Below are 12,915 nucleotides of genomic sequence, written 5' to 3'. Positions count from 1 at the left end.
TGACCGAGACAAGCTCACAGTCTCAACCTCCCAGACAGCCCCGGTCACACATAAGACAAACAGCGCTCAGACCAGACAAGTCAGAAATGGCTTAGTGAGGTCCAACACGTTACTAGGAATATCTGAATCTCCACTTTGACCTTCCAGATGCCTCTTATCCCCAGTACCAAACAGAGGGGCTTCAATCTCTCAATCCAAACAGAGACCTCTACATCCATTCCCTCAGAAACAGGGTGTACCACCTAGAGGCAGACAATATCCAAACACAGAAAACGACGGCTGAAACAAGTAGCTGGGCAAAAGGCCAGCTTGAGAGGAGAGGAAAAGGGGCAGGCTGCAGCTCCTGCCAAGAGTGCACTACCAGCAGGTCAGAAATTCCCTACTCCCTAGGGTCAAAAAGAAGGCATCCCTCGGTCCCTAGGGTTTGAAAAGCCTGTCGCTCTGGGGGTGCTCTGTGGAATATGTCCCTTGGTCCCTAGGGTCAGTTTAGACCCGTTTCTCTGGGGACACTTCACCCTTCATTAGTGCCTCCGGCCCCCACAGTATAACACACCTGGGAGGAAAATGAAACTAAGTTTGGGCCCTGAGGAGTAAGGGGGAGAAGTCCTTACCTGGCGGAGAAACGCGAGAATAATCAGTCTCGGCAGCTGCTTTTTTCACCACCGGCGTCAGGCAATTCTCCTCTCCACTGCCTTGGGTCCGAGAACAGGACGCAAAGGATCCCTTTGTGCCTCCTGGCTGGCTCGCCAAAATTGTTACTGGAATAAGGTTCTTGCCTCTCACTGGTTAAGAATGAGCAAGTAAGGCATGTAGTTTTCCACACGAGCAAAGCTTTATTGAAGAGGCTTGCAAGCAGAGACAAGGAGGGCCTAGAGCGATGCATACCCTCATCTCACACAACAAAAGACAGGCCTGAGTTTTTAAAAGTTCTTGGGCAGGAAAAGATTCATGTTTATTCATAGACGCAGGCGGGGATATGTTAACTAAGGTGCCTGCGCAGCAGCTTTCCAAGATGGCTCCTGTCCTGGAGGCCTCTGGGATTCGTAGCAGGACTTATTATGGGGTGTCACACCTGTGCTGTCTCCTGCACCCTGGGTTTGATTCCCCGGAGGCGGCTGTAGCCCCTCACTGCCCCTGGTGGAAGGTCACACAGGGGTCACAGGTGGATGTTCTGCACATGTGTCTGGGCCTGGTCTTCTCCAACTGTTTCTGAAAGGCAACTTTAAAGAAGTTCGTGTGCTATTTTTAGATACCCAGCCCCATTGTTGTGGGGATTTCCTGTTACTTTGCAGATTTGGAGGCCTCTCTGTTCTCTGTCTTACTAAGTCTCCAGGTTCCACACTCAACCCCCTATTAACCTCCCTGATAGCCCGTTACCTTTGAGTCGTATAGCCTATTTCTCTTTTACTTGTTTCTCCTCTAACCACACCAGTCTCTTCGCTATTTCTCAAATAGGCACCCTCCGATCTCAGGGCTTTGCTACCTGTCTTAAATCTAGTTCCCTGCAAACCCTATGGAGCACAGTTCTACTCTGACACGCATGGGATCGCCGTAAGTCAAAGTTAATTCAAAGACAACTGGCTTTAGTTTGTTAAAAATAATCAGAACTCAAAGAAATTGAAACATAAGATTTATTCTGAGCACTTATTCTATGTGCATATAGGGAGACCATTCTGATTCCAAAAAAAAGGGCTAATGATTTGAAGGAGGCTAGTTACAATGAGGGCTTAGAAGAGGAGGAAGAAGAGTAGAAGATCAACTGTTGGCTAATCTTAACATGATTGATTAAACCTGCCCTCCTTCTACTGAGATCAGGTCATAATTTATGATCTCTGGCCCTCTACCACCTGCAACCATACTTTTTTGAGATTTAAATTAGAAGAGCCTAGCTCTGGTGGTACAGTGGTTAAGAGCTCAGCTGCTATCCGAAAGTGCTCAATTCAAATCTACCAGTTGCTCCTTGGAATCCCTATGTGGCAATTCTGCTCTGTCCTGTAGGGTTGCTATGAGTCGAAATCCACTCAATGGCAACATGTTTGGGTTTTTTTTGTTTGTCTAGAGTCTTTTTCATTAAATCAGGAGGTAATGGTTTTGTTGTGACTGTCCTTTTCCAGCTGGAAAAGACGATTGTACGTTGCTTTAGAGCTGCTTCTGGAGGAAACTAAATCAAAGCTTTTACAGATTGGGTCAGGCTTTTTAGGTTAATATTTGGTTTTGTGGATAAGAAAAACCTTAAAATCAAAGTAAGATGTCTGTTACTAATTTTCCTCTACAACAAGCTTTAGACACTAGCGTGGGGTGGGGTGGGAGAGCCTTACTGCACGTGGTTTGCAACTCTTGCATTATCAATTGGTTCTTTATCTGGTATAGTTAAAAACCTAAATGCAAGAGACACCAGAAATTAGTGTAACAGCATATATTTATTGTAAGCAGATACTATTCAAATTGGGCAGCATCACACTGAAAGTATTGGGAGCGTGCTCCAAAGAGGGGATAGTGAAAACAAGCTATATAGGCGGGTCCGGGCGGTAGTCTCCTGAAGGTCATTATAAATTGCATTCATACTGGTTTCTCAGGAGATAGTGTCAGAGCAAGCAGGGTTTCAGGGCCAGTCAGTTGTAAAAACAGAGTCATTAAGGGCATGCTATATATCCTAAAACACAGCTTCCAATCAGACCTTGGAGATCCTGCTTCTCTGAACTGACTGCGTGTAAATAACTTAGATAATTCTAAATTTCACCAATGCCTAAGGCAAAATTATCTCTGCTAAGCAGCTCACTAGGCTGTTGTTTGACCTGAAGGTGAGTCCAGGAAAACCAGTTTCTTAAAGGCTCCAGGTTCAAAAGGACACCTAAGGGCAAATGGCCTGGGTGGGTCACCCCAACTCTATGAACTCAGATCTGGATTTCAGGAGGATTAAAATAGTTTCTCACAGGGAAGACCTATTGTCACGGAGTCTCATCTGTTAAAAGTAATCATAGCCTAACAATTATAGGGCTCTAATTTTATGATTACCTTGCTTCCTCATATTTTACAGTTTTAGGCCATTTCAGGAATAAAGCTTCTTTGTATCTGGATTTAAGCTTCATCATAAACACATTTTTTTTTCCTTGTGCTTTAAGTGCAAGTATACAGTTCAAGTTAGTTTCTCATACAAAAATTTATACACGTTATGTGACCCTAGTTGCTCTCCCTAAAATGTGACAGCACACTCCTCCTTTCCACCCTGGATTTCCCGTGTCCATTCAACCAGCTCCTGTCCCTTTTTGCCTTCTCATCTCACCTCCGGCAGGAGCTGCCCATTTAGTCTCATGCCTACTTGAGCTAAGAATCATTCTCTTCACGAGTATTATCTTATGTCTTATAGTCCAGTCTAATCTTTGTCTGAAGAGTTGGCTTCAGGAATGGTTTTAGTTCTGGGCTAACAGAGGGTCCGAGGGCCATGTCTTCTGGTCCCTCCAGTCTCAGTCAAACCATTAAGTCTGGTCTTTTTCCTAGAATTTGAGTTCTGCACCCTACTTTTCTCCTGCGCCATCAGGGACTCTCTGTTGTGTTCCCTGTCAGGGTGGTCATTGGTGGTCACCGGGCACCATCTAGTTCTTCTGGTCTCAGGCTGATGGAGTCTCTGGTTTATGTGGCCCTTTCTGGCTCTTGGGCTCATATTTTCCTTGTGTCTTTGGTGTTCTCCATCTTTGTTTGCTCCAGGTGGGTTGGGACCAATTGATGTATCTTAGATGGCCGCTTGCTAGCTTTTAAGACCCCAGGTGCCACTCACCAAAATGGGATGCAGAACATTTTCTTAATTTTGTTATGCCAGTTGACCTAGGTGTCCCCTGAAACCATGGCCCCAGACCCTTGCCCCTGCTACTGTGTGCCTTGTAGTGTTTGGTTATATTCAGGATACTTCTTAGTTTTGGCATAAACACATTTTTAAATGAAAATTTGATAGCCATCTTTTATAATGTCTAAGGAAGGCTAATGTGATATTTTCTTGCATTTGATTCTCTGAATTATTTTTATCTTAGTTTATTCAAAGCCAGACTTAACTTTTCTATTAAGGAGAATGTTTGTCATATTTTTCAGTGGGTTCTGTTAGTGCTTCATCAATAAATTATAAGCAAGTATTATTAGTACTTTTAAAATGGGAATATTGGCATTTTTTTTCCTATCTTAAAATATAACTTATCATTAAAACAGATACACTGTAACACATTAGATTCTTATAAGTCTACATTTTAGTTTACCAGCAAAATTGCCACTAATGCTTTCAAACTGCAAAGGAGAAAAAGGATAGTTAAAATTTGGATTTTTCAAAGCCTTCTTCACCAGCACAACTTTTCAGAGTTATGTAATTTAGGACTACTTTATTGCAGTGTTTGTCTTGGACCACATGTTGCAAGTCTAGTTTGGCAGCCTTTGGACCCTGACTCATCCTTCCTTAACCACCAGTTCCACCTGGAGGCCATTTGCAATTTAACTCCTAGTAATAACTTATAATTATACATATTCTTTCCGACTTGCTCACAGAAAAAAACCAACCCTCTGAGTATCACCAAAGACGCTAGCTCCAGCTTGCTTATATTTAACCAGACACCATTTTCTCATTCTATAGATGAATCTTTTTTTATTTTTCATAGTTAACTTAGGTACTATGAAGATTAATAATTCCTTTAAAGTAATATTAATTACATTAATATTAAATATCAAAGCATTGAATTGATATACATTTATCTTTGCCTTTTTTTTTCTCTCTCTTTAGGAAAGTCATCTTTGAAAATTGTTTTATTTTAAATACTACCCAAAGTTTGTAAAACCCTCTTAGTGCTGCCCACCCTCCAGCCCGACCTTGCCTTACTTTGTCTTTAGGTAGTCCAGCTGCTGACACTGCTTCTACCTCTAAAAATTCTTGTCTCTAAAAATAGTGATTTCTTTATCACAGCTTTGTGTCGTTTATAATGAAAGCATTAACAGCATGTGTGTATACATTAAAAATACCATTGATTCAATATGCCAAATTGGTTAGTTTTGTTTGCAAATCTCAATTGTGCAAAGGGCTAAACTCCACCCCAGAATTAGTCAAGATAAAGAGCAGTTAGTCAGCATAAGTTTTCCCTCTGCCTTTTTTTTTTTAACCAGGGTAGCTAATCTCCCAAAGAAATCCAGCCAGACCTGGTGCCTGTCAGAACATGTGGTTACAGGCTGTTATTTCAAATAAACACAATGTGTTAACAAGCTAAGTCAGCTACCCTGGATTCAAACCAGGAGCCTAATGAGGAAAATGGCTCATTTCTCTGTCTTATTGTGATTCACGGAGTCTCTGCTAACCAAAAGGTTAGAAGTTCAAAGCCACCCAAAGGCACCTCAGAAGAAGGACCTGGTGATCTACTTCTCCAAACTCAGCCGTTGAAAACTCGGCGGACTGCAGCTCTGCTCTGACACACACAGGATCGCCACGAGCGTGGGTGGACTCCATGGCAACTGTTTATTGTGAGTCACACCTTGTGCCATTTCCTTCCTCCATCAGTAATTTCCTTTTCTTGTTTCCTTTTCCTAGCACTCCAGTTCACGCCTGAATTACCAAAGCAGCGTTCAGGGATCTTCGCAGTCCCAGAGCACACTCGGCTACTCCTCCTCGGCTCAGCAGAGCGCGCAGTACCACTCGTCTCACCAGACGCACCGGTACTGAGCCCCGTCCGCCCGGCCGGTTCAGCCCAGAGCACAGACTCAGCAATACGATGCCTGCGTTGAAAAGAACCAAAAATGCCAGCTGTGATGCCAGTTTAAAACTCACACATTTAGAAGGAGAACTTAAATACTGAGCATTTTGCAGGTCTGATACTTCTTCTTTATCGACTTAAAGAAGATTCTCGTGAAGTTTCCCGACACCCTTCCCCTGCATGTGTTCCTTGTGATTTCCCGATGAAGCGTCTGATCTAATCCCAGCACTTAACTTCTGTAACCTTCAGCATTTTTGGGAAGGATTTCCTGGTGCACCTTTCTCATGCTGTAGCAATCACTATGATTTATCTTTTCAAAGCTCTTTTAATAGGATTTTAATGTTTTAGAAACAGGACTCCAACGGTGTATAGTTTTATACTTCATGAACTGTTTTAGCAACACAGGTAAAAAATGCACCTTTTAAAGCACTACGTTGTTTTCACAGGATATAACTGTTTTGCTCATGGAAGTCTTAAACAGAAACTGTAACTGTCCCAAAGTACTTTAATATTGTGTTTTTATTTATCTAGTTTCAGGGAAGGTCTAATAAAAAGGCAAGAGGTGGGACAGAGGGAACCTCCAACCAAAAACAGCCTAGATCTTCACAGTTACTATGCTTTATGCTATGAAGAACTGAAGTATGTTGTAATTTTTATATGATCACTCATATGGAACTTAGTTCCAAGAATCATCATCTTATTCTGAAATGTGTTCAGTAATTAAGACTTATAATTTTTAACCTTCATGTAGCTAAGTCTACCTTAAAAAGGGTTTCAAGAGCTTTGATGAAATATAGTCCTCTGGTGACCTTGACCAGAAAGCTGCAAGAGAATATTAACTGCACTAGGATTTCTTTAAGAAGGAGTAATGTTGATTAAAGGATGTGTTGCTTGCCTTTGAAGGAAAAGCTTTTCGTGTGTATTGTACATAAAGTTGGCCTCTCTAAAGAACTGTCGATTTCTTCACCTCTGGGTCAGCTTGAGTAACTTTCTTAAATAATCAAGGGTACTCAAATAGAAGCCTGCAAATTAATCTGCTTTTAAAGAGGCAGTGTTATCCATTCATATTTACATTAGACATAGAGTGACTATTTTTAAAGCATGTTAAAAATTTAGGTTTTATTCATGTCTAAAGTATGTATTATGTATGCATAATTTTGCTGTTGTTCCTGAAACTTAATTCTATCAAGAATCTTTTCATTGCACTGAATGCTTTCTTTTGCCCCTAGGAGAAAACTTAATAGTTGTGCCTAAAAACTATGGGCAGATAGTATAAGACTATACTAGATAAGACGAATATTTACATTTCCATTATCTATGAATTAGAGCCTGAGTTCGTTCTTAGCCAGTTTAGGGAGCCTCTTACTCCCTAGAGTCAGAAGGTAATGTAAAGACTTAGAGCTCCCATTGCAATGTAAGAGCCAAGAAATTTGTGTTCTTCTCAATGCTACTAGCAGCACCAGCCTTGTTTTAAACATTGTTTTTTTCTTGAGCTAGAAGAAATAGCTGATGTTGTATATGCAAACTGTATGCATCTTTTTTACTATTCTTTGTGAACTTATCTACCTGGTTATGATACTCTGGGTCCATACACAAGCAAAATAAGATTTTAGACAGAAGCCAGTATACCTTTTGCACTATTGATGTGATCGTAGCCAGCAAGGACCTTACTGATCTGAGCATAATAATCCTTACTGATAATAAAGACTGTGTAGTGGCACTCAGCAAGAATGAAGATGAAACAGTTGACGTGCTCCATTGGAAGGAATTTCTGATTGTCTTCATGGTAGTTTATCCCTTCTGTTTTTTAAAATTAAGAAATCAATAGCCTTCTGTATAATGCAGCTACCTGTATCAAGTTCCACCCTGTGCCCTGAAGCCTCACTGTCCAGAGCTATCAGTCAGCAGATGCTCTCTATACCCACCGTCTCCATGGGCTCAATGCCAGGCTGGTGGTGGACACAAAGGAAGGGCAAGACACACTTCCAGTCCTTGAGGAGCTTTTATGGTCAGCCTGGTGACAATAAATTACGCTCCCCTGGGATGTCTGTGCCATGAGCTAGGCTTATATGTGAGACCATCTTATGATATGAAGGTTCTGTTGTTTACTTCTAACCCTACTTGGATGGAGTTATTATTCCAAACTCTGCTCAGTAGTAAACAGTGTTATGGAGAGGTTTCTGTATCAGTCCACCTTAAAGAAAGTCAGAGATTAAATACCATACAAGGCATTAGTGTATATTTTAAATGTTCGCAGCAGCCTTTCAACAGCAATTTAGTCGTCCTTGTAAGCAGAACACAATTTACTAAGTGTAGGAAATTACAATGAAAATAGCAGCTCCGTTCCTGTCCTCAAGGAGAGCATACGTTTAATAAAAGACAAACCCAAGTATGTGCATAAATCAAAATGCCATGCCCCTTAATCCTTTGTAAACAGCTTTGACACACAGTTCGTGTGGCGTGTGTTTATGCAGTCGCAAGATTACCCTGGGTTCGTTGCATGTGATAAACCTTACTGGCAGAACTGTTGTATAAACTGTAGGGGGATTTCATCACTTCCTCTCAGTACACAGTGTTCTCCAGGACAAAGCCAGAAATCCCCATGACTAACAACTGAGTCTCTCTGGTCACTGGGCTGATAGTGGCCCTTCCTCTTCTGTTTTTGCCTCAGGGTTGGTGATGCCCACTGGTGTCTATTACTCTTTAAAATAATTTGGTTTGTAATTTCCTTTTCCCCATAAAGGGGAACAAAGACTTGAACACACATAACAGCCCTAAAACTGTTGGACCTCTGAGGAGACCTGTGAAGCTTTGAGGTTAAAATTTACCTTTGTGGTCCTAAAATGATCCTATTCATCTTTGAAAATTTTATTAGATGCAGTCATGTCCCCTGGGGACACAGGGCATAGGGCCACACTCTTCAATGGACAAACACATCTCGCAGCTTGTGGAACACCCACACCAGAGGAGGCCATGGAAATGAAGGATTGAATCAAAGTGAAAGCTTCCTGCTCTCCATATTACAACTTAGTTTTTGAGTTAGCTTTCTGGTGAGATGTGTGTTTGGAAAAATGGATTTTAAACTTTCAAGACAGATGAGCTTAAGGCTAAGGTAGCCTTGGCAGCAGGGCTGGTACTGTGAGGCTGAAATAATCCTTGTGATGAAGGAGATCATGCAGTAACATACAAAAACCAAGGACGTGTATTTTTATATCTGTGTGGTTTTGAAACTTTAGTACTTCGAATGTTATCCTTCAGCACTACTCTTTTACAAAAAATAATTTACTCTTAGGAATAGAAGGGATGACTTTTACTACATGTTCACTGCCTCATTTGTGGAGAAGCAACTGCCAGCTGTATGCCTCTAAAATGATGCCGTTTTCTCTGCTAAAGGTAAAAGGAAAAAAAAAAAAAAAGTTGAAAAATAAGATCAGAGCTTGATCTGCTTTGAAGAAATTTATGTAGCAGAAACTATACAATGAAGGAAGAATTCTATCAAAATTGCAAATCTTAAACTCTGCGATGATACCTTCCTAGGAAATGAAGGAGACAGCAACATGGCAGTTAGATTAAAGGAGGCTTGAAGGATTCAAGTACAAGTGATATTTTATATAAAACATAGCAGTATGGGTCCCCATAATCTTCAAGAATAGTCACAAATATCAGAAAGCAAAGTTCATTGTTTTAGGATTTTTTAAAAATGTGTTGTACCTAAGGCCATACTTACTCTTCTAAGCTATCACTGCAAAGGAGTGATATGTATGTATTATATGAAAAAAAAAAAAAATCCTTAATGCACTGTTATCTCCTAAATATTTAGTAAATTAATACTATTTAATTTTTTTAAAGATTTGTCTGTGTAGACACTAAAAGTATTACACAAAACCTGGACTGAAGATGTCCTTTTTAACCACAATTTAAAGTACTTTTTATATATGTTATGTAGTATATCCTTTCTAAACTGCCCTAGTTTGTATCTCCCATAATTCCTATTGTGAAGTGTACCTGTCCTCGTCTCCTCTTGCGGTAGTTTTATGCACGCATCCCCCTTTCTGTGATGATATAGACAACTGTGTACGCTTCCCCATGCTCCGCTGCCAGGTGGGTGCTCCAGCCGGCTGCACCCAGGGAGGCCCACCCCGCGGGGTGTAGGAAGAGCCATGCTTTGCAGCTGAGCATTCCCCACTTTTGAGTTGTCCTAATATCCTTCTTGAAATGACTGTTAAAACTAAAATAAATTACATTGCATTTATTTTATATTCTTGGTTGTAATAAAATTTAATTGACTTTGTTTCTGTGTGAATTTTTTTTTAATTGTGATAAAAATACATAGAACATTTGCCAAGTCAACAGTTTTTACACATGCACTTCAGTGATGTTGATTATGTTCATCATGTTGTACAACCATTACCACTATTCTTTTCCAGACTATTCCACCACCATTAACAGAAGCTCAGGATCAAAATACCATGCCCCTTAATACTTTGTAAACAACTTTGATATACAGTTCTTGTGACATGTGTTTATGCAGTCACAAGATTACCGTGGTTTCGTTGTATGTAATAAACTTTACTGGCAGAACTGTTGTATAAACTGTAGGGGCATGAATCCCCTTCTTCCCCTCCCTTTCCAGCCCTGGTAACTACTGATAAACTTTGACCTCCATACATTTGCCTATTTCATGTAAGTGGGATCATACGGTATTTGTCCTTTGGTGACTGACTTATTCCACTCAGCATAATGTTTTCAAAATTCATCCATGTTGTAATATTTTAAATATTGAAAAACTCTTGTAATAAGTTTTTAGTGTTACTGTTTTATCTGTGTACCTAAAAGCTTTTAAGAGTACACTTATCCTGCAGTGAGTACAAAGTCTACTTGTGAGTTGTAGTTAATTATTTTATTCAGGATACTTATGATGTCATAAAACCACGGAAGCAAAAATCTCATAAGTAAAATTACAGGTTTTTTTTAACAGCTCTGAGGAAAGCATTTTTTTTTAATAAAAATTAGAATGATGTTTTAGAAAAAACACGCTGCATTTTATGGGCGGGTTGGGAGTTCCTCTTTTTATGAGAGCATTCTGTTGGAGCCCTGGTGGCACAGTGGTTAAGAGCTTGGCCGCTAACCAAAAAGGTTTGCAGTTTGAATTCGCCAGTCACAACTTGGAAACCCTATGGGGCAATTCTCTGTCCTATAGGGCTGCTATGAGTCAGAATGGACTACAGGGCAGCAAATTTTTTTTTTTTTTTTTTTTTGGCCTGTTGTAATTGGCTGCCTCTTCAATAATTTACCTGATGAATATTATTATATGGTTAATCCAACAGTTAAAAGCATCATGGGATGAAATGAATGTTTAAATGACAAATACAAAACTTTGATTTCTATTTAAAATAGACATTGGACATGTCCATTTGACTGCATCTCTGGTAGGCACTGATTGTATATTCAATATTGTGCTATTTGTAGGATAAGTCTTCTCTAGGAAAACTGTTCTTTGACCATAACTGCCTTTCTAACTAGCCACCTGGGTAAAAGTGGATGCCTGAACAACCCGTTACGACTCCTGGAAAAACAACTGTGTCTATCTCCCCAGCTGACTGTAAGTTTCTTGTGTACAGGGCCTGGGTTTTACTGCTGTGATCCCACAGCTTGCATGATGCCTATTAGAGCAGATGTTAATATGACAAGTCGATAGCATCACTTTTGTACACTGGCATAGAATTCCTGGATTATATAATATGCCTCGTTTATATATGAAGATGGTTGAACATAATTTTATTCCATGAATTATGGAAATACCAGCAGTAATAGTCATCATTTTCTTAAAACAGGTTCATTCCTTTTATTTTGGGCTACAAAATCATAATAGAGTATTACCCAAAGGAACAATGATTTAAATCACATTTGAATAAAAAATTATGCAAAGTTAGACATTTTTGCCAGTCCTCTTTAGAAGCCATCTTTCTTTTGGCTGCCTAGATGTAGGCATAGTAAAGCCTCATATAGCATCATTTTATCTAGTAGGCAGTAGGAAGCCAGCTTGGACAAGCAACAATAAGCCTAATGGGAAACTCTGTTCCCTCAAGCTTCTTTCCAGTTAATACCCCACATATCCACAGAGGCAACCACTGTTCTGATTTCTCTCACCATATAATGATTTGAAGTCCCTGGGTGGCACAAAAAGTTAAGTTCAGCTACTAGCCAAAACTAACAAGCCCAGGAGAGGCAAAGTATGACCTTGAGTATATCCCACCTGAATTTAGAGACCATCTCAACAATAGATTTGAACACTGTGACCGAAGACCAAATGAGTTGTGGGATGACATCAAGGACATCATATATGAAGAAAGTAAGAGGTCATTAAAAAGACAGGAAAGAAAGAAAACACCAAAATGGAAGTCCAAAGAGACTCTGAAACTTGCTCTTGAACGTCCAGTAGCTAAAGTGAAAAGAATATATGATGAAGTAAAAGAGTTGAACAGAAGATTTCAAAGGGCAGCTCGAGAAGACAATGTAAAGTATTATAATGACATGTGCAAAGACCTGGAGATAGAAAACCAAAGGGAAAGAATATGCTCAGCATTTCTCAAGCTGAAAGAACTGAAGAAAAAATTCAAGCCTCTAGTTGTGATATTGAAGGATTCTACAGGGAAAATATTAAATGATGCAGGAAGCATCAAAAGATGGAAGGAATACAGAGTCACTATACCAAAAAGAATTGGTGAAGTTCAACCATTTCAAAAGGTACCATATGAACAGGAACCCATGGTACTAAAGAAGTCCAAGCTTCACTGGAGGCATTGGCAAAAAACAAGGCCCCAGGAATTGACAGAATACCAACTGAGATGTTTCAACAAACAGATGCAGTGCTGGAAGTGCTCACTTGTCTATCTCAAGAAATTTGGAAGAGAGCTACCTGGTCAACTGACTGGAAGCGATCCATATTTATGCCTATTCCCCAGAAAGGTGACCCAACACAATGCAGAAATTATCAAACAATATCATTAATATGACACACAAGTAAAATTTTGCTGAAGATGATTGAAAAGTGGCTGCAGCAGTATAAATCGACAGGAAACTGCTAGAAATTTGAAGCCGGATTCAGAAGAGGACGTGGAACCAGGGATATCATTGCTGATGTCAGATGGATCCTGGCTGAAAGCACAGAATACCAGAAAGATGTTTACCTGTGTTT

The 12,915-nt window shown here is 40.0% G+C and overlaps 1 protein-coding gene across 17 annotated transcripts in view; it reads left to right on the top strand.

The window, feature by feature from the left end:
* The window catches only part of CDK19 (cyclin dependent kinase 19), a 192,368-nt gene extending 181,456 nt beyond the window's left edge, over window positions 1-10,912 (top strand). For 7 of the 17 annotated variants that reach the window (XM_023542846.2, XM_023542844.2, XM_023542838.2 and 4 more), the window contains one exon: window positions 5,555-10,907. In XM_023542846.2, coding sequence (XP_023398614.2) covers window positions 5,555-5,686 — 132 coding nt within the window. In that variant the 3' untranslated portion in view covers window positions 5,687-10,907. Of the gene's footprint in view, window positions 1-5,554 lie in introns of all 17 variants that reach the window. The other 10 variants (XM_023542799.2, XM_064289782.1, XM_023542804.2 and 7 more) reach the window with 4 other exon arrangements.
* Window positions 10,913-12,915: the final 2,003 nt, after the last annotated feature.

Source organism: Loxodonta africana, chromosome 1, assembly GCF_030014295.1.
Source record: "Loxodonta africana isolate mLoxAfr1 chromosome 1, mLoxAfr1.hap2, whole genome shotgun sequence".
NCBI classification, from domain to species: Eukaryota; Metazoa; Chordata; class Mammalia; order Proboscidea; family Elephantidae; genus Loxodonta; species Loxodonta africana.
This window is presented reverse-complemented; position numbering and strand designations above follow the sequence as displayed.